General features: G+C 54.8%; 5 protein-coding genes across 5 annotated transcripts; 4 read left to right on the forward strand and 1 right to left on the reverse strand.

Annotated features, from left to right (window-relative positions):
- Nucleotides 1-245: 245 nt before the first annotated feature.
- Nucleotides 246-1,690, forward strand: CORC01_10316 (subtilase; the record flags this gene model as incomplete). Its single annotated transcript, XM_022621944.1, has 3 exons — nucleotides 246-731; nucleotides 821-1,336; nucleotides 1,424-1,690. 3 exons carry the CDS (start codon nucleotides 246-248, stop codon nucleotides 1,688-1,690), a joined length of 1,269 nt encoding a protein of 422 aa, XP_022471551.1.
- Nucleotides 1,691-2,095: 405 nt separating this feature from the next.
- On the reverse strand, nucleotides 2,096-3,655 carry CORC01_10317 (flavocytochrome c; the record flags this gene model as incomplete). The annotated part of the gene is made up of 1 exon (XM_022621945.1): nucleotides 2,096-3,655. The coding sequence occupies one exon, from the start codon at nucleotides 3,653-3,655 to the stop codon at nucleotides 2,096-2,098; it is 1,560 nt and encodes a 519-aa protein (XP_022471552.1).
- Nucleotides 3,656-7,780: 4,125 nt separating this feature from the next.
- CORC01_10318 (uncharacterized protein) lies at nucleotides 7,781-8,281 on the forward strand (the record flags this gene model as incomplete). Its single annotated transcript, XM_022621946.1, has 1 exon — nucleotides 7,781-8,281. One exon carries the CDS (start codon nucleotides 7,781-7,783, stop codon nucleotides 8,279-8,281), a length of 501 nt encoding a protein of 166 aa, XP_022471553.1.
- A 2,969-nt stretch (nucleotides 8,282-11,250) lies between these two features.
- CORC01_10319 (GPR1/FUN34/yaaH family protein) lies at nucleotides 11,251-12,674 on the forward strand (the record flags this gene model as incomplete). Its single annotated transcript, XM_022621947.1, has 3 exons — nucleotides 11,251-11,654; nucleotides 12,016-12,420; nucleotides 12,587-12,674. 3 exons carry the CDS (start codon nucleotides 11,251-11,253, stop codon nucleotides 12,672-12,674), a joined length of 897 nt encoding a protein of 298 aa, XP_022471554.1.
- A 1,821-nt stretch (nucleotides 12,675-14,495) lies between these two features.
- Nucleotides 14,496-15,824, forward strand: CORC01_10320 (benzoate 4-monooxygenase cytochrome P450; the record flags this gene model as incomplete). The annotated part of the gene is made up of 2 exons (XM_022621948.1): nucleotides 14,496-14,757; nucleotides 15,580-15,824. The coding sequence occupies 2 exons, from the start codon at nucleotides 14,496-14,498 to the stop codon at nucleotides 15,822-15,824; spliced, it is 507 nt and encodes a 168-aa protein (XP_022471555.1).
- Nucleotides 15,825-17,227: the final 1,403 nt, after the last annotated feature.

A 17,227-nucleotide genomic window follows, 5' to 3' on the forward strand; every position in this document is an offset into this window, starting at 1 on the left:
ATAACCTTACAGCAGTGTTTTGGATCACAGTTCATGCGTCACGCAGACGGGGGGAAAAGAATGGTATAAGAACGGCCGGTCTGCTGCACTTTGAATGTCGTGTTCATCAAGCATCACCGTCAAGACTCAACCAGGCTTCTCAACCGTTCACGATATCAGTCACTCGTTAAGACACCGCCCGCTCTCTCTCTCTTCACAAGTCACTCGCTCTTCACTGTACCCCACTTGCATATAAAGACATCCTCATGATGCACGCCGCAACGATCCTCGCCCTCCTCCCCCTCGCAGCCGTCGCCGCCCCCTCAAGACGCGCGCAGCCCGCCCCCCTCATCAAGCCGCGAGGCGCCACCCTCGTGGCGGACAAGTACATTGTCCGCCTCAAGAACGAGGCCAAGACGGGCGCGCTGCAGACCGTCATGAAGACCTTCTCGGCCGACGCCGACCACATCTACAACTTTGCCGGCCCCGACAGCGGCAGTACCGCCCTTCTACGCGGCTTCGCGTCCACGCTGAACGCGACGGAGCTCGAGAACTTGCAGAACGACCCGGACGTCGACTTCATCGAGCAGGACGCCATCGTGACCATCAAGGCTACGCAGAGGAACGCGCCGTGGGGTATCGCGAGGCTCTCGAACACACAGCCCGGTTCGACCACGTATAGCTACGATGAGAGCGCCGGAGAGGGCACTTGTGCGTACATTGTCGATACTGGCATCGACATTGACCACCCTGTAAGTCTAGTCCTCCAACCCCTTGCGACCCCAAGACACTTTCCAGTTCTTTTGAAAAGCTGATTTCAGCTCCCCTGGGCCCCCCGTAGGACTTTGAAGGCCGCGCCACCTTCCTCGCAAACTACGCCGACAACTCGGACACAGATGGCCAGGGCCACGGCACCCATGTCGCCGGCACCGTCGGCTCCGCAACCTACGGCGTCGCCAAAAAGACCAAGCTCTTCGCCGTCAAGGTCCTCGACGCCAACGGCGAGGGCACCAACTCGGGCGTCATCGCGGGCATGAACTTTGTCACAACCGACGCCGCCGGCCAGTCAGGCTGCGCCAAGGGCGTCGTCGTCAACATGTCGCTCGGCGGGCAGACCTCGACGGCCGTGAACCAGGCCGCCGCGGCCATTGTGCAGGCGGGCCACTTCCTGGCCGTCGCGGCGGGCAACGAGGCGGCGGACGCGTCTACTTCGTCGCCCGCGAGCGAGAAGAGCGTGTGTACCGTCGGCGCTACGACGAGTAGTGACGCGTTGGCCGAGTACTCCAACTTTGGGACCGTTGTTGATATCCTGGCGCCTGGTACGAGCATTAAGAGCACCTGGCCCGGTGGCAGGACTGTACGTTTGCCCCCCTTTACATGCTGCTTCCCCGCATTTTTGAATGACTTTGTGGAGAGGTTGGAAGACTGACGCGTGAATGAGTAGAACACAATCTCTGGCACGTCCATGGCTAGCCCTCACATCGCCGGCCTCGCTGCCTACCTCCTCGGTCTCGGCTCGGCGCCCTCGGAACCTGTTGCGCTGTGCAGCTACATTGCCGAGACGGCGCTTGACGGTGTTATCGGCGAGGTCCCCCGCCAGACCGTCAACAAGCTCGCTCACAACGGCTTTGCTGGGAACGGCACGGCCAAGGCCACGGACGGTTCCGTGGTTGGCAGACACCTGAACAAGAAGGTTGCTCTTCGCGTGTAGGTGAATGAAGAGTATCTGGTAGGGCAGGATGGACGGTTTTTTTAGATTTGGCGCAGAGTCTTTGATGGTATATGGTGGACTCGCCTTGAGAAATGTTGGTCTGGCGAATATGACGACGACACGGCTTGGGTTCTCGGGAAGGGTCCAGCCTATGACATTCTATAATGTAGATTAATTAGATTTCTCTTTGAATCTTTACAGACGATCTTCGTTTCTCGTTTGACGACCCCTGGCTGACGTCTATCGACCGCTTTCTACTTACCTGGTTTTGGCCTCCAAGCGAATGAGTCGTCGAGTCTGTGAGCCGCCCAATTGCGTCTGTCGAAGTTGATGACTTTCAAAAAGATTTCCTGGCTTGATTCTTTTATATCTAGACTCTTATATCGTGAAAGATGGACCATGGCATCATGAACCTGTCGCGGCCTTGGCGGCCTGTTGCCCTGCTATTCTTCCATAAACAACGCATTCAAGTAATGATGAACCCCCCAGGCGATTGTCACCATGGATACCACCTGTGATTTCTCCGGCAGCCCACAGACCATCGATAACAGTCTTATCCTCCCTCAGCACCTGGGCGTTCTCGTTGAAAGAGGCGCCGCCCATCGTAAAGTGGGTGATGGGTGTGACGCGGCCCACGCATACTTCTTCTTCGCGGTTGGCCTCGCCCGCCGGAAGCCGCCATCGGCCAAAGGTCCGCCTTCCAAAAGCCGCGTCGGTGCCCGATGCAACGGCTGCCGCGTACTCGTCGACGGCGCTGATGAGGGCCGGGCTTAGGTCCAAGACCTTCTTCTTCACCATGAGACCCTTCCACAGGTAGAAGCCCAAATGACCCTCAGACACCTCAATCGCGCCCGGGTCCATGAGTAAGGTGATGTCCCACTGCTTGACATCGCCGTTCTCCTTTGGCGGGAGATCCATAATGGCTTTGCTGACGTGTTCTCTCGTCTCCATCTCGTTCACAAACCTCTCGCCCTTGTCTGACAACAAGATGCCACCCTCACCGCGCAGCATTTCGGCAGCGAGGATCTTGTACCGGACCTCTGGGTCTTTGGGGTCGACGAACCCTGTCGGGTGCACCTGGACGCTGTCCATATCGACAAACTCTGCTCCAACTGCTTCCAATATGCCATGAGATGCCGGCCGCGCATCATTTGTTGATGGAATGCCGGCCAGGTCTGGGCGGTACTTGGCGAGGAGTCCATTGGCGTCACCAGCAAATCCACCGACGGCAAACACGACAGCGCCTTCGAGGTCGTGCTGCTTGCCGTCTTGCACATAATGAACGCCCTTGACGACGCCGTCGGCGACACTGAGTGATGTGACCTCGGCGGAATTCGTGAGTTGGAATTCGGGGTTCTCCCCAAGCTTCTTGAGCAGCGTCGTCACGATGGCTGCCCCCGGCGGGGTCTTGCCGGCCCCACGGTGGGTTCGAGCAAGCGAGTGTCCGCCGAGGGGGGCAACGACGCTCAAATCAACACCAACCTCATCAACAAGCCAGTTGACAGCGTCCGCAGAGCTCTCGGTCAAGAGCTGGACAAGCTTCGGGCGCTGGACCACGCCCTTGCCCTGAGCAAAGCGCTTGCCGCCGGAGCGGACGGTATCGTCGTAAAAGAGATGGTCCTGGTCCACGCCAGCCGCCTTTTGGAACCGGGTGCCTGCGCCGTTGATGCCGGACGACGCCTTGATGCTATTTCCGCCGGGCTTCGGCGCGCGGTCGAGCATCCGCACCGATGCACCGGCCTTGAGCGCCTCCTTTGCCGCCGACAAGCCGGCCAGGCCGGAGCCGACGACGATGACGGGTCTGCGGGCTGACTGCGTCATGGGCGCGGATGATGAGTATCGTACAGTGTGAGAGATGAAGTTTAGTGCGTTGGTGATGGGACGGTGGTATAGCATGCCCAGGACAGCTGCGAAGATGCCGAAGACGAGAGCGATGATGTAGCGGCGGATCGGACGGATGAACATTGCATGTTCAATGGGAGACAGGTACCGGTGGTCTCGTGAGTGAGATGGCGACTATATAGTGATGCGTGCCAGCCATGTCTTCGGAGTTCTGTGGGTAATTCAATCGGTGACACGTCAGGCGATTCTGAGTCGTACGATGTCGTCGGCAGAGAAGGTGGCCAGATTCGGTGTCTTGACGTGGGCCTCGGTGAAAACGGGTCGGGACACCTTGATGGCGGAGGGGTTCTCGGTGAATGTCGGTCAGCGCCTTCATTCTGGTGCCTCCTTCTTTCCCTTTCCGGCTGCCCTTCCTTCCTTTCAGCAGGCGCGAAACACAAAAATGGCAGGGACATTCTGGAGCCATGTGAATGTGGTTCCTTCCAATCTTCTTCCAGGTTCCCTCCACTGCTTCTAACGTCCGTTTCCCACCTTGTTGGTGCCGTCTGATTGCCCACTTCCCCACGTCACGACGACCTCGCAATCTTCCAAGTACATCATTGCCCTCCAGCATTGCACTTCATGCCAATGCTCTTTTTCAGGCTTCACGTTCGCCAAGGTTTTAAATTTCACATGTAATGCTCATCATCTAGTCTTCCGCATCTGGCCACGGCCACGGCCACTCATTCATCAACGCCATAGCTGACGACCGGCTGCCGGATGTACCACGATGCCCACTCTGCTCCGTCGTCCAGACCCATCCATCTCAAGCGGAAAAGTGACGCTTCACCTTGGAGCAGTCGAGCAGTTTGCACCACTTATTCCACATGGTCTTGAGTATAAATGGAGGGATCTGCTAGCGGAAGTGCGAAGGAGTAAGCGGCCAGGAGCCCCGCAGCTGCCAGCGCAGCTTCACAAGTCGAAGCCGTCAAGGTCCCTGCGAGCGCGGGACGAAACGATTACAGGGTCGACGCCTTGTGGTCAAGGGTGGCTATCAAATATTTTGACACAGGCATTCCGAATCTCGTCAACAGAGAGCCCGTTGACAGCTCCCCGGATGCGAGATGTGTGCAGCAAAGGTAAGGACAGCTGGGTACACGAACCGCTGCGCCATCATGTGTCGGGCGATCGCTTGCTGATGCACTGACAGGGCCCCGAACTTGCCGGGCGGGCCGGCGCGGGACACCGCCCAAAGACGATGTAATGGCCAAGCAGAAACTCGACTGCCAGGTCCGAGCCGAGTCAATTCAGTTTCTCCAAAATCGAAGGGTAACCCATCCGACAGACACTACTCCCGACTTGCCCGCTCTCATCCGGGGGGCCTTTTTGTAGCAAACGACAACATTCCTGATGATTCGGTGATGCATCATGCGATCCCAGCAAATGTCTATATGCGGATCCACGGCCCCTGTTGCGGCAGCAGCTGCATACTGGCTTTTCTTTATCATACTGGGCCGCCTGTTAGCAAGAAACCTTCCGGTCCAGCCTACATCGATTAGCAAAACCTCACTTTGACTCGGCCTCCTTCACACTGGAGACCGCCGTGGTGGGAGTGCGTATGTGAACGCCTCGAGGCCCATTGCGACCGAGGGCATTCGCCGTCCACTTGACTCGGTTTCGCAAACCATCCATGGACCACAGGCTTTGGCAACCGCATGGACATTGTCAGACCTCCTAGTGGGAACATTGCATGCGAGGGTATTGGGACTGGAAGGCTCAGCTTCTCATGAGCTACCTACTCGCTGTCCACCCACCGGCAGTGAATTATGCAACATGGAGGATTCAAGCCCCTGTCGTGTTGACAGATAGCCAGCCAATCTCCACGCTTCACTGCTGCAGCACTTGGTTCGTCGCATGCCTCTGCCCGTCATCCAATATCAGTCAAGGTGCCAGAGTGGTTAATGGGCTGCCCTGCTATCAGAGTCACTGATGTCAGCTTAGGCAGTGGCTTCGGTCGCGCAGGTTCGAATCCTGTCCTTGACGTCTCTCTGATCTTCTACACTCGATGATTTTTGAAGTTGATGGTTTATCTCGCGACGTTCGTTTTGCTCTCTGCAGACGTTTAAATCGCCTCCGCATGAGGGGAAATTCCCGACCTTACGTGGGAGGGGTGTCGCATTCACTCAAAATACATGGGAGACGAAGCTAGGGATGCCTTGCTGGCGACGTTTGGTGGGCCTCCTCCGACCGGTGAAAATGGTTGCTAAACAATCTCCCATTCAATTTTCCCGTTCATCAACAGGCGCAGACTGGGGGCTGCCTGCAGCGCCTGATATCAAATGTCCTCTTACAAGCGATTGAACCATGAAGCGCAGCAAATGTGGCCGACTTTTTATTAGCTGTCAATCGAGGTGAGTCGATGCCAGACCAGAATAACTTCCTTCCCCTGAGCAGACGCTGCATTAGCTTCGACCTGGGCCGGAGGCATAGCTTCCAGCATCTCTATTTTGCTGGGGCGGCACGAAGAAACGGCAGACGCCTCGCCGGGGAGTCAATTGGAGACACGAGGGTTGCATTCGCAGAAGCCTCCCAAAAGGAATGTCAACCATCCCCCTTCGACCATCCTGCCGCCTACCAAACTATCAAGGCTTGTCGTCGAGATGCCACGGGCATGCATGGATAGCGTGAACATTGGGTGCTGCCGAGTTATCCGGAGGTGATCGTTTGCGCCTCCCTTCTTGGCATCGGCTTCCTGTCCTAGGCATGCAGGCAATCACGGCTAAATGCAACTGGTTGAAAGTCTAGGACACCACGACACCCAGAACTATGCTAGTTTTGGGGGAGGGTGCGCAGATGAGGAGACCTGGCAGTTTTCTCTACCATATTTGGCTACGCTTCACTCATCTTCACAGTCTATGTTTGGACGACCCGGTTGATGGAAAAGGACCCCAGATGGCAAATTCCAACCTGCCCTCTCATCTTCTTCGGCTCGGCTTCAGACTTGTCGATTGACAAAAAAGGATTTCTTTCCAATGCACGACTGCACAAGGGGTTCTCAACAGCAGCAAAAAGGTTGGGAATCCACCTCTCAACGCCGTCACGAAGTGGAACGATTCTCGTCCAAGGAGGAGGCAGTTCGGAGAAATGGAAGTTGCTTAGCAGCCCTCTTAGCTCTCTTCTGGAAGTGGGCAACCCAGGCTCTGCGCCAGAGGCACGACCCTGGGACGCCACGCTGCGGGCGGCTGCTGTCGGACAGGGCCCTGGACGACGTGCTGACGGAGCCCTGTGATTCTTGGCATCACACCACCGACAGTCAACCAACCATTGGTCTTCCAGGGGCGTCTTTGCGGTAATTCCAACACAGGTTCTGGGTAGCTCCGCTGCGAGAGCGGCCTTGGCCACGCATAGAGGGGTTGCGAGAGGCGGAATCGATGACCGTCGTTGGCTTCTTGCCTCCTTGGTAGGTCGAATAGTTTGCTGTGTCTTCTGACCCCTTCGGCTTTCGCTCGAGCCTCAATCATTGGCATTGCGGACCAAGGGGCTGGGCATCGAGAATCGATCCGCGGATACCGTTGAACGAGGGCTTGGTCAGGCCATGGTGTCAAAGGCGAGGGACCGGACAAAGGCGAGAGGATTTGAGTTCTCACCAGTCTGTTGTTGCCTGCCGCCTGGCAGAGCCGTTCGTCCAGACCGCGGCACGGGGCCGGGTCGAGGACAATGGCGGGGGCTTCTGCGCGACCTTTTGGCAGACTATCCGGTGGAACACAGGCAAAGTCATCTGGGAAGTTGAGCGTTTAATTGCATATTTGGCTCACGCAACATATTCGACAACGCCATCTGTTCAGCATTTGGAATCCATGAGCGCTATTCATAATTCCGCTTTGGGGGTGTCAATTCCGTGGCGTCTGTCGCCTTCCTTCCCGCCGACTACTCGGGATCTCTGCGATTGACACAGTCCGTCGTTCGCTAGCGACAACTAGCTGCTGTTATCAACACGCGACCCCAGAGCGTAGTTGCTCGGGATGCACAATGCCGTCGTCGAACTTGCCAGCTGGGACCGAGAGCCAATACGCATCTGTCCAGGTGACACATTGTTGATGGACTGATGATCCCATGAAGCCGGCAGTAGGAAGGGGCAGTGATGTGCGTTTTGCTGTTGTGTTGCCGCTGCCAGAGTCGGAAAAGCATCCCACGTCAAGGGTTGCATGGCAGGGCTCCGACAGGCGCGGCGTTCGTCATACCAGGTGACTTGCACGGTAGCATCTTGCCATGTCCTCGCTCTACTTTGTCGGCGCCGATTCGGAGCGAAGATATGCGATACTTCGAAGGACCAAGGATTCACGATTGCCACTTAATAGACCGGAACTTTCGAGGTCGCATTTGGAGCAGCTGCTTCGTTTCATCATCTGGCAGACTCCAAAGTATCGAGGTAACAAGTACAGTGCAGGACAGGAGCTTGGAAGCCGAGAGACAACCAAGGCTGCTCACGTTCCGGACCAAAGGATGCCAGAAGACCCGCGCGGAAGCAAGAAATCGCACGTCGTGGCTTGTTTTCAAATTCTTAGGAAGCGTCGGGCTACGCACGAGGCCGGCGCAGTCTGGGGAAATAGACTAGAAGCCACCAGGTCTGGGGAAAAAGCCATTGGGAGCCAACACGAACTGATGGGTATCCACGACAGGGGGACATCCCGAAGCCTAGAGCGGGAGCTCGAACAATGGTCGTCGCGGTTCGTCCGGCGCCTTGTGCCATCATCGGACCATCAGCACTAGAAGTTGTGTATTCCGACCCGGTAGATGCATACATACAAGGGAGGGAGCAGTAGATTTGGATTCTCCCGGTATCGAGTGGACGACAAAGGGTGTGCAGGAATTACCCAAGCTTTCCCCGCAGCCTGGCGCCATGTGCCCCTCGATTGCGCGCCTCTGAGGGAAGCCAGTATTGGGGTCGATCAACAAAAGGCCAGCCGAATTCGGCATGGTCATGGTGACGCCTAGGATACACTTGGCTCCCACGCTGGCTTTCACAGTGCGGTCGACGGGATGGGACGAAGACGCCGAGGAGAGGGCAATCCGATACAGAACCTTACTCAAACTTATCTAAAAATGTTTCTTACAGTACCCAGAAACGAAGAAATGGCCTTGGTGCCTGGAGCATAATTCACTGAACTCTTGAACATCTTCTATCCGCGTTGACATTACGAAGTCTGAAGCCGGAGCCAACGGGGCTTGGCGGTCCTCGAATAGCTTGGGTTATTGCCAACCCGCCCCCAGATTCCCCGCAACCCCATCTCCGGGGTACGGATGAATTGGATAGACACAGGCGACCAAATGTGGCCAGATGACAGATGTATCGTGGCAAAGGTCGGCAAGAGACAGAAAGATCTCGCCCAAAGAGCTGGGTTGGTTGAAACGCGCGATGCTATGCAGGCCCGAAACGGCGGTGCTGTGTTCCCACCGTACAACCTACAAACTGGAGGAGTGGAAACCCTTCAATCTCGACGACATTTGCCATTGACTGGACCGTCATAGCTGGTCCACCTCACAGACTCTCCTGGCGTAAACCAAGATACATCTCTTTGACGCTCTCGAGAAGCCTAGCAGCAGCAGCCGCATCACCAACCAGGCCAGTCTGCCCGCCCACGAGCCGCAGCCAAGACGGGGAAGAGCCGTGGCGGTAATTTGCCAGCCCCTGTCGCAATGATGGTTTTTTCCATCAAGCATCGCCGAAGTGCTACTACCCTTGCTCCCCTGGGGCCTTTTGGTGCGAGCCTTTCCATGACACATGGCAATATCGATGCGCTGCTACATCATAGCTACAACCTTTTGCCGTCCGCTGTGTCGCCCAATAAGAGCGCGGCCCCAAGGAGGGAACAATCTGGACCGAATTGATGCAAGGCCGGGCGTCAGGGCAGAACAGAACGCCAGTCCGAAAGCGTTCAGACGGCGGACCAACTCTTATTTCCGCTGCAGCAACAGTTACATCAGGTGGGTGTTATCACCACACCCTCCTGCAGCTTGGGGCTCAACCTGGTCTTGGCTGGCCACCTACGCAGCACACCGCAGAAATCCCACGCATCACCTCTACCTCGACGTGGTCGGGCTGCACAGCACGTAGTAGAGTATGGACAATGCAACATACTAAGAACCGACCGTCTATAGACGCGACCCGCGGCTTCTTTGGCAACGATACGGACGAGACTTTGGTCCTTATGGCATTCTAGCCATTGCCCTTACCCCCCGTCCCATTGACAACCGTCAGACGCTGCTTGAGTCCCTACTATGTAGGCGTTGTTCGGCAAGAGCATGGCAGAGGCCGCTTTTATGCAATAATGATTTGCGTTCCCATCACCCCCGCTACTTGCTAGTTGCGGACGGCGACAGAGCAGCCAAGCCTAAAAAATTGGAGAATTTTTCTGGTGACGGAAAAGGTGGGAGAGATATCAGCTCGTGGACTGATTTCCCAGGCGGCCAGAGACGGAGTCGTCCTGCTCCATTGGCTTTCGGATCTCGCCTGCTGTCTGGCTATGCTCAGTCGGTACAATGTTCGTGCCCACCCCAATCAATGGAATTCGACAGTGACTCAATCCCACGGCGATGGACGAAAGGATAGCCGTTCCAAGATGTCTCGGATTCTGAGGACGGCGAAACTCATTTCTCACCTCGTTCTCCCCACCATCGAACACTAGAGTTGGGCAAGCTCGAGTTCAACCAGCTACTCGCTCGTCCCCTCAACCCCGCTACCTGCATCAAGGGCCGGATGACCGGGATGTCGCAAGCAACGACATGCCGAACTTTGTGATGGGACAGAGCTTCTTCCCTCACAGGGGCTGCACACACACTGCTGCGCCATTTCAAGGGGGGAACCCGTCTCCATTTGATCTGAAGATGTTATCTGAAGATGTTATCTGAAGATGTTATCTGAAGATGTTATCTTTGGACTGGCTGGGATGCTGCTGCCACAGACACGGCGATGGAATAACTTTACCAGCCAACATTCACGAGGGGGGGGCTTTATTCACGCCACTGAGAATTCCCTTCCCTGTCATTTCCAGCAGATGTCCCCTTTGCATGGCGGGCTCCGACGCCGTGTCAGTGGTCACTCCACCACCACCAGACATCGCAACCTAAAATACGGATATTAAAATAATGAATCTATTATTATGGAGCCCTCCGTTGGATCCCATGCCCATTTGGTCCCCCCGGCTCATGCTTCTCTGGTCTTTAAAGATCGGCCTTGGAAGCAAACGGCTCGTCTCTCTCCCTCACACCCTCTTAGTCTACAAACTACGCGATCTTACTCGACCCACTCCCTCTTCATCCTGCAGACGACGCCTCCTCGCTTCTCCTCCACACTGCTTCTCCTCATCCTCCTCATCCATCTCCAGTTCTCCGCGCCAGTCGGGCCCACGTATCAGTACATACCCCAGACGTTCACACACGTTTGCAAAGCTACCGGCCCATCAGCTATCTGCATTTTGCGCTGACCCTCGACCCCGGCCTCCATTTGCCCTGGCTTGATCGTTTCCTGCCTCGAACCCCGTTCTCCCCCATTACTTAAAGACTCCTCCCCACCCCTTCCTCCGTGTCGCCGAAGAGCTTTTCTTCCATCAATCCTGTGTGCCGTCTTCCTTGGTGTTTGCCTAATCTAGCTACAAGCTACCCCCCAATATCAGTGTACTATTTACTCTCTTGGTTATATCCTTACCCTTTTGTCCCTTACACCCGGAAGACCACACACAATGGCCACACACGAGGATCATCACGACGCCATACCTTCACAGGACGTGGAGAAGGATGTGCATACCTCTGGTGCCGACCACTACAATGGTACCACCAATGGTGCTCATGTAGGCCAAAACACATACTCACGACAAGCCGGGCCTTTCTCCCGCGTTGCCGACTACCGGAACATGACTGAAGGAGAAGCGCAGGCATTCGGCGGTTCGCTCCAACCAGGCGTGTGGAAGCCGTACGAGCACAGAAAGTTCGCCAACCCGGCGCCCCTCGGTCTCTCAGCCTTTGCCCTCACAACTTTCGTCCTATCCTGCGTGAATCTGCACGCTCGCGGCGTAACCGCGCCCAACATTGCCGTCCCCCTCGCCTTTGGATACGGTGGTCTCGTCCAGCTTCTCGCTGGCATGTGGTATGTCCCAACTTCCCCTGCTCTGGTTTTTTCTTCCCCGTCTTTTCTTTTTCTTTTTGTTGTCCGTGTCAGGGTCCCCAAAACTTCCCCAACATTTCATCTCAGCTGTCTCCACGATGTCCCCCGCAAGCGGAAGCTCCGGTGTGTCTGTGTGGGGCTTGGACGCGCTCCTTTGCTCCGGAGTGGACCTCGAGCTAGTCACGAGCATGGGGGAGACGAGGGGACGGCCGGTCCTTAGGATGCTTGCCTGCGTCCTGGGCCAGGGGAATGTGTGGAGAAGCTTATTGTAATACGAGCATCAGAATGCTGTCATCACGGCATCCTTCATCCGCGCCAATGCTAACGGTTTACTCGTGTGCAGGGAGATGGCCGTTGGCAACACTTTTGGCGCCACTGCTCTCTCATCCTACGGCGGCTTCTGGATCGCGTACGGCATTCTCCTGACCCCTAACTGGGGCATCATCGCCACGAACGGTCCCTACGCCGCACACTATTCGGACCACTACTCAGCCGTCGGCTTCTTCCTGACGGGCTGGTTCATCTTCACGACGTTGCTGCTTCTCTGCACCCTGCGCTCGACGGTGGTCTTCTTCTCCCTCTTCTTTACCCTCGACCTGGCCTTCCTCTTCCTCGCCTGCGAGAACTACGCCGCCAACAACGGCGCAATGACGGCATCGCGTAACCTGCAGATTTGCGGTGGTACTTTTGGTATGCTTGCCGCGTTTTTGGCGTGGTATTGTGCTTTGGCAGGTCTTCAGGACGATAGGTGAGTCTTGCATAGCCCTGCCCCCTGCCCGACGATCGGCTGAGGTCTTGGCCGGACCTTCGTCGCCATTCCCATCCTTCCCCCCACCCCTTTCCGCTGCGCTATGTCATTGAAGAATGAAGCGCGGGATGTGGATTCCATTTGCTAATACTTGAATGTTTTGCAGCAACTCCTTCTTCCAGGTCCCTGTTTTCCACCTCCCGTGGTCCGACAAGGGCAAGGAGATTCGCAGGGCCAAGAGTAACATTGCCTAAGTTGAGCTTTTTCTCGGAAATCGGATGTTTTCTTTTGTAATTCTCTCTTTTTCATGCGGCGGAATATGATGGGATTTGTGCGGTCGATGCGACTGCGATGATATAGGATACCCAACGACGTAGCGGGGTTTTTTGCTGTTGCGCTTGGTCTCGATTGGTCCCGCTTGGTCAGGCCAACATCACACAAGGGATTATTACAGCGGAGTGCAAATAGATGCAAGGGATCTTGCGAATTCACATGGTGTGAATATGAGGAGGGACAAGAATGCTACTTGAGCGATGCGTTGAGCGTGATTTTGTGAAGAGTTTCGCTGGCGGGATGGGGATATTGTCTCGCGTAGCCCTTTGATGAGGACTTGTATGAGATGAAGGCTAGATCTTTAGACTTGTAGCCCGTGAATAAATCCGTACAGCACGAATCACTTTCAATATCTGGGTCAGATCTTGCGATATCATGTTGATGCTTTGTCTGGAGTCGGTAACCTGGGTACATAGTCGCTGTCCCGAGACGGAGGTCAGGTCAGGACGTTGAATACCAAGCTAGCCCTTGCGGCGAGTCGGGCAAGAGTGTCTTGACGATGAGGCGAGAAAGTTGTGGTTGAGTACGAGAGATGCGCCTCTTTGTTTCACGGAGGGCGGAAGACGGGCGGGGGACCTGTGGAGGGGAGGGGTTTTGGGAGGAATTGCGCTTGGAGCCCGGCTTATCTCATTTTTGGAGGAGACATCCAAGGCTGGAGCTGGGCGCTGGTTTCAAAGATTGGAAGTTTTTGAGGGTGGTTTATTTGTTGTGATTTGATGCTGATGGAAAGTTCTCTACGAAGGGGGGTTGCGAAGATGATTGTGACTAACCTATCTATGATGTCGATACGGAGGGTTGGGGGACTGGGACGATGTGGTGGGGATGGGACTGCGAGGGACGATGTCGGGGGTGTGTTTTGTATGAAGATGGCGTTGGTCCCATGCGTCCCATGCCGGGCGTGCTTTGATTTCGTGATTTGGGTTGCGGGTGGTGATTGATGCGGTGGTGTTGAACTCTGTGTCAGTACATTTGTCTTGCAGAGTGCAGAGTGCAGAGTTTGTCCTATCTCGACTGGCCATGGGTTGAACTGGGGGACGAGAGCACCCCGTCTGAACTCTGTTGTTGTTGAGATTGTGAGCTGTTGATTAGGTTTGATGTGATTTTACGGAGATGAGGTCAGGACGCTGGACTTGCTTGAGGGCTGCACGTTGTTTTTATAGTTTGATTGATCAGCTTGAGAGATACTGAGGCGTTGAGAATCATCACCAGAGGCTTCGGGGTGTTTGAGAAGCTCGGTCCCCCGTAACCGGGAGATGAGGCGATGCAAATTCCCATTGCAAAGCATAAGCCTTGTGCATTTTCCTCTTAGATGGAACGAATTCTCACGGCATCATTGGTTCGAGGTCAGGGATGCGTGACTAGTGCATATCTCGCGCGTGCACAAGCCTACATAACTTGATAGACGGTGAGCTCGTGGCTCCTGCGCCCATGGGATGGATGCTGTACGACTTGTACTTCGAAAAGGAACTAATATCTGTAGGGAACACCACCTCAGAGTCTGGCTTTCAGTGTTCCCTTTTCTTCTACACTCTATCTCCTCATCTGGCTTGTATTGAGCTCTCAGTCTTTTAAAAGCTCTCGCTAGATACAAACTTCTGCATCGCTTTCTGGTCCTTGACGATCTGTCACGGGCTGGTCCTCATCCCATGTGCCATCATCATCGCAAGTTCTTTCCCATGGCTACTTATAAACCAAGCTCGAACCAGAACAACAGGGAACGGCACACAAGTCCTATCTCTACCATGCCAGCCCCGCAATCCACAACATTGACTTCCACCCCCTTCTCGTTCTTCTTCGGCCTCCGCCTCGCCGCCACGACGCCCTGGTGGATGCTTCGTTCGTACCTCGGCGGCCGCAAGATGCTGTGGTTATCGACCGCGGGTCGGGAGCAGCATGGGTATCGTTGCAAGTTGTTTGCTCATGGGTTCTTGGAGAGGGCTATGAGGGTGGCGGAAGGGGTGTGGAAGGCGTTTGTTGATGTGTTGTTTTGCGAAGCTTGGGGAGGTGAGGGAAAGAGGTAGGGCTATTGATGTTGTGGAGTGATACAACTCGGGGTTTTCTTGCCTGAAAGTTGGTGTTGCTTCGATGGGAGTAGCAGGAGAGTTGGCGGCGCTGATTGAGCTGGTGAGATTTACAGTTCACTACCTTTGACTTTGTTGGATTTCTCAGGAGGTTTAACTCTGCCCGCTTGTTGCGTTTTTTCTCTTACGAGGATTCGTTTACTGACTCTACATATTTGTTTTAAGCTCTTGGACTGCCTGATCACATCGACCCTGGAGACACGGGTCAAGATCTTCTTCGCTATGGGGGGGGGGGTTTCATGCCGTTCCACTAGGTCATCTCGCGCCTCCCCAAGCTGAAACAGCTCTCCAGCACACTGTTGACGATGCCGAACAATATTGCTGCGGATGTGAAGACGCCCAATCAACTTCAACGCGTTAGTCTGCTCCGTGCTGTCCTGGGTCTGGCCACGGATCAGGGCCGGCGGGGGCGGGCTAGGGTTGTTCTTGTCTCGTGAGTTGGTCGTGCTGATAGTCGATGGGAATCATCTAGGGAAAAGTCAAGCAAATTTTCCAGACGGAAGCAACTGTACCTCATTTTATGCAACAGATGATATCGGCGTATAACGCGGGCGAGACGACGTATAAAAAGCCTGACGGCAACTCGCAGATCCTCATCGCGGCCGGGAGCGAGACTTAGGCGAGTGTGTTGTCAGGTAAGTCTTCGGCTCGCTTGCCAACGTAGTCAACTCACCCCTGACAATGACTTGACGTGCTTCGTGAATAGCTCTTCAATAACACAAACACACACAGACGCTACATTTAGGTATCATATTCCTCCTCACCGAGAGCCCGCGCGTCCTCGCCGAACTCGCGACCGATGGCCGCTCAATCTTTTCCCAGAATCTCACCCAGACAAGATCATTGATCTTTACGGATGTCAACACGTGCAAGTACCTCCTCGCCTGCATCGAGGAGGCCCTCAGCGTCTACCCGCCCTCTCCACAACCGCACCACCGCATCGTGCCGCCCGGCGGAGCCACTGTCGACGGTGTCTTCTTGTCCGGGTAACGTCTGTCAGTGTTCCCATCCACGCTGCCTCTCTCACCGTCCCGCAAATTAGAACCTGCTGGAGGACTCTGTACCTGAGAGATGGATGAAGATGACGGGCAAGAAGGATGGTGCTAGCGGCGGGGGCAGTGGTGGTGGAGGTAGCGATGTGAATGGGCTGCGGTTTGTGGGAAATCAGCGCGATGCATCGCAGCCGTTCTAGGTTGGGTAGAGGAGCTGTGTTTGGAGGAACTCAGCGCTGTGCGGAGATTAAGCTGATTATGGCGAGGCTGGTGTGGCAGTTTGATGTTGAAAACGCGACGGAGGAGGATTGGATTGGGAGGCAGAAGGTGTTTGTGATTTGGGAGAAGGCGCCGTCATGGGTTGAGTGCATCCTGTGCAAGGGGGTTCATAATGGGTGATATAATTATGAAATTTGAGTTTGAAAAGCAGGAAAGTTTCATTCTTGGAGGACGTCTTGAGTTCCATGTTCTCCTCGGTTGATATTCGCGCCTCGAGGTAAATAATTGTCATTAGTCTTTTCAATATTGTGTTCTCGAGGGCCTCTCTGAAGTTAAAATGCAAACATTGTAATTTATTGAGTTCGTAAATTAAAATACACAAGAGACGAGAGGCCTAGACCTGTCCTTGCAACTGTCAAAGTTGGTGATAATCGCGACATGGTCAATGGACGGCTCTGACAAAATCTCACGATGATGCAACTTGGTTTTGCAAATTCGCGCAGGTCGATGTGGATCTGTTCCCCATTTCCACAGTACAGTCAGCACAATAGCTCAGGGGTAGAGCGCTGGGCTCATAACCCAGAGGTCCCTGGATCGAAACCAGGTTGTGCTATCTCTTTTGTCTTCTTTTTTCTTTCTTTCTTTTGCGCTATAAGTTGGCGAACTCCGCCGCTCTTTTGCGCTGTTTGGAGATCTAGTCTCCTGTTGCCTTTACATCATCTGTTTGGTATTGGGGTTCCACGGATCGCACGGCGGCCTCAATGCGAGAATCAACACCCAGTTGAGAGCCGGTGCATTTTGCTATTTTCGGAGTCCGAGAACTGGCTTAAACTCCACCGACTAAATCGTCCAGATGAGCTGTTTAGGCCTTACAACTTGCCTTTTTGAGAAATTCCCATCTCTGCCTCATGGAATACGAGGTTCCGTGCTGTAGGTATGTGGCTGGCATTTGATGCACCCATTTATCACGCTACCTCCAGGATCTGCATACCGCTATACACAGACCTAGTTCGGAAAACCTACCTAAAGTAAGGTACCCTATGGATCGATTAAGCTTATGTAGGGTGCGCGCGAGTCTAAAAGTGCCACACCCGGCAGCTAAAGCCGACAACGGCGCCGTTTTCATCGGCTAGGGCGGGGGGACTTGGAAGATGTCCGTTTCGGTTTCCGTACATATGAAGC

The sequence above is a fragment of the Colletotrichum orchidophilum genome (assembly GCF_001831195.1).
Source record: "Colletotrichum orchidophilum strain IMI 309357 chromosome Unknown Scaffold_101.1, whole genome shotgun sequence".
Lineage (NCBI taxonomy): Eukaryota > Fungi > Ascomycota > Sordariomycetes > Glomerellales > Glomerellaceae > Colletotrichum > Colletotrichum orchidophilum.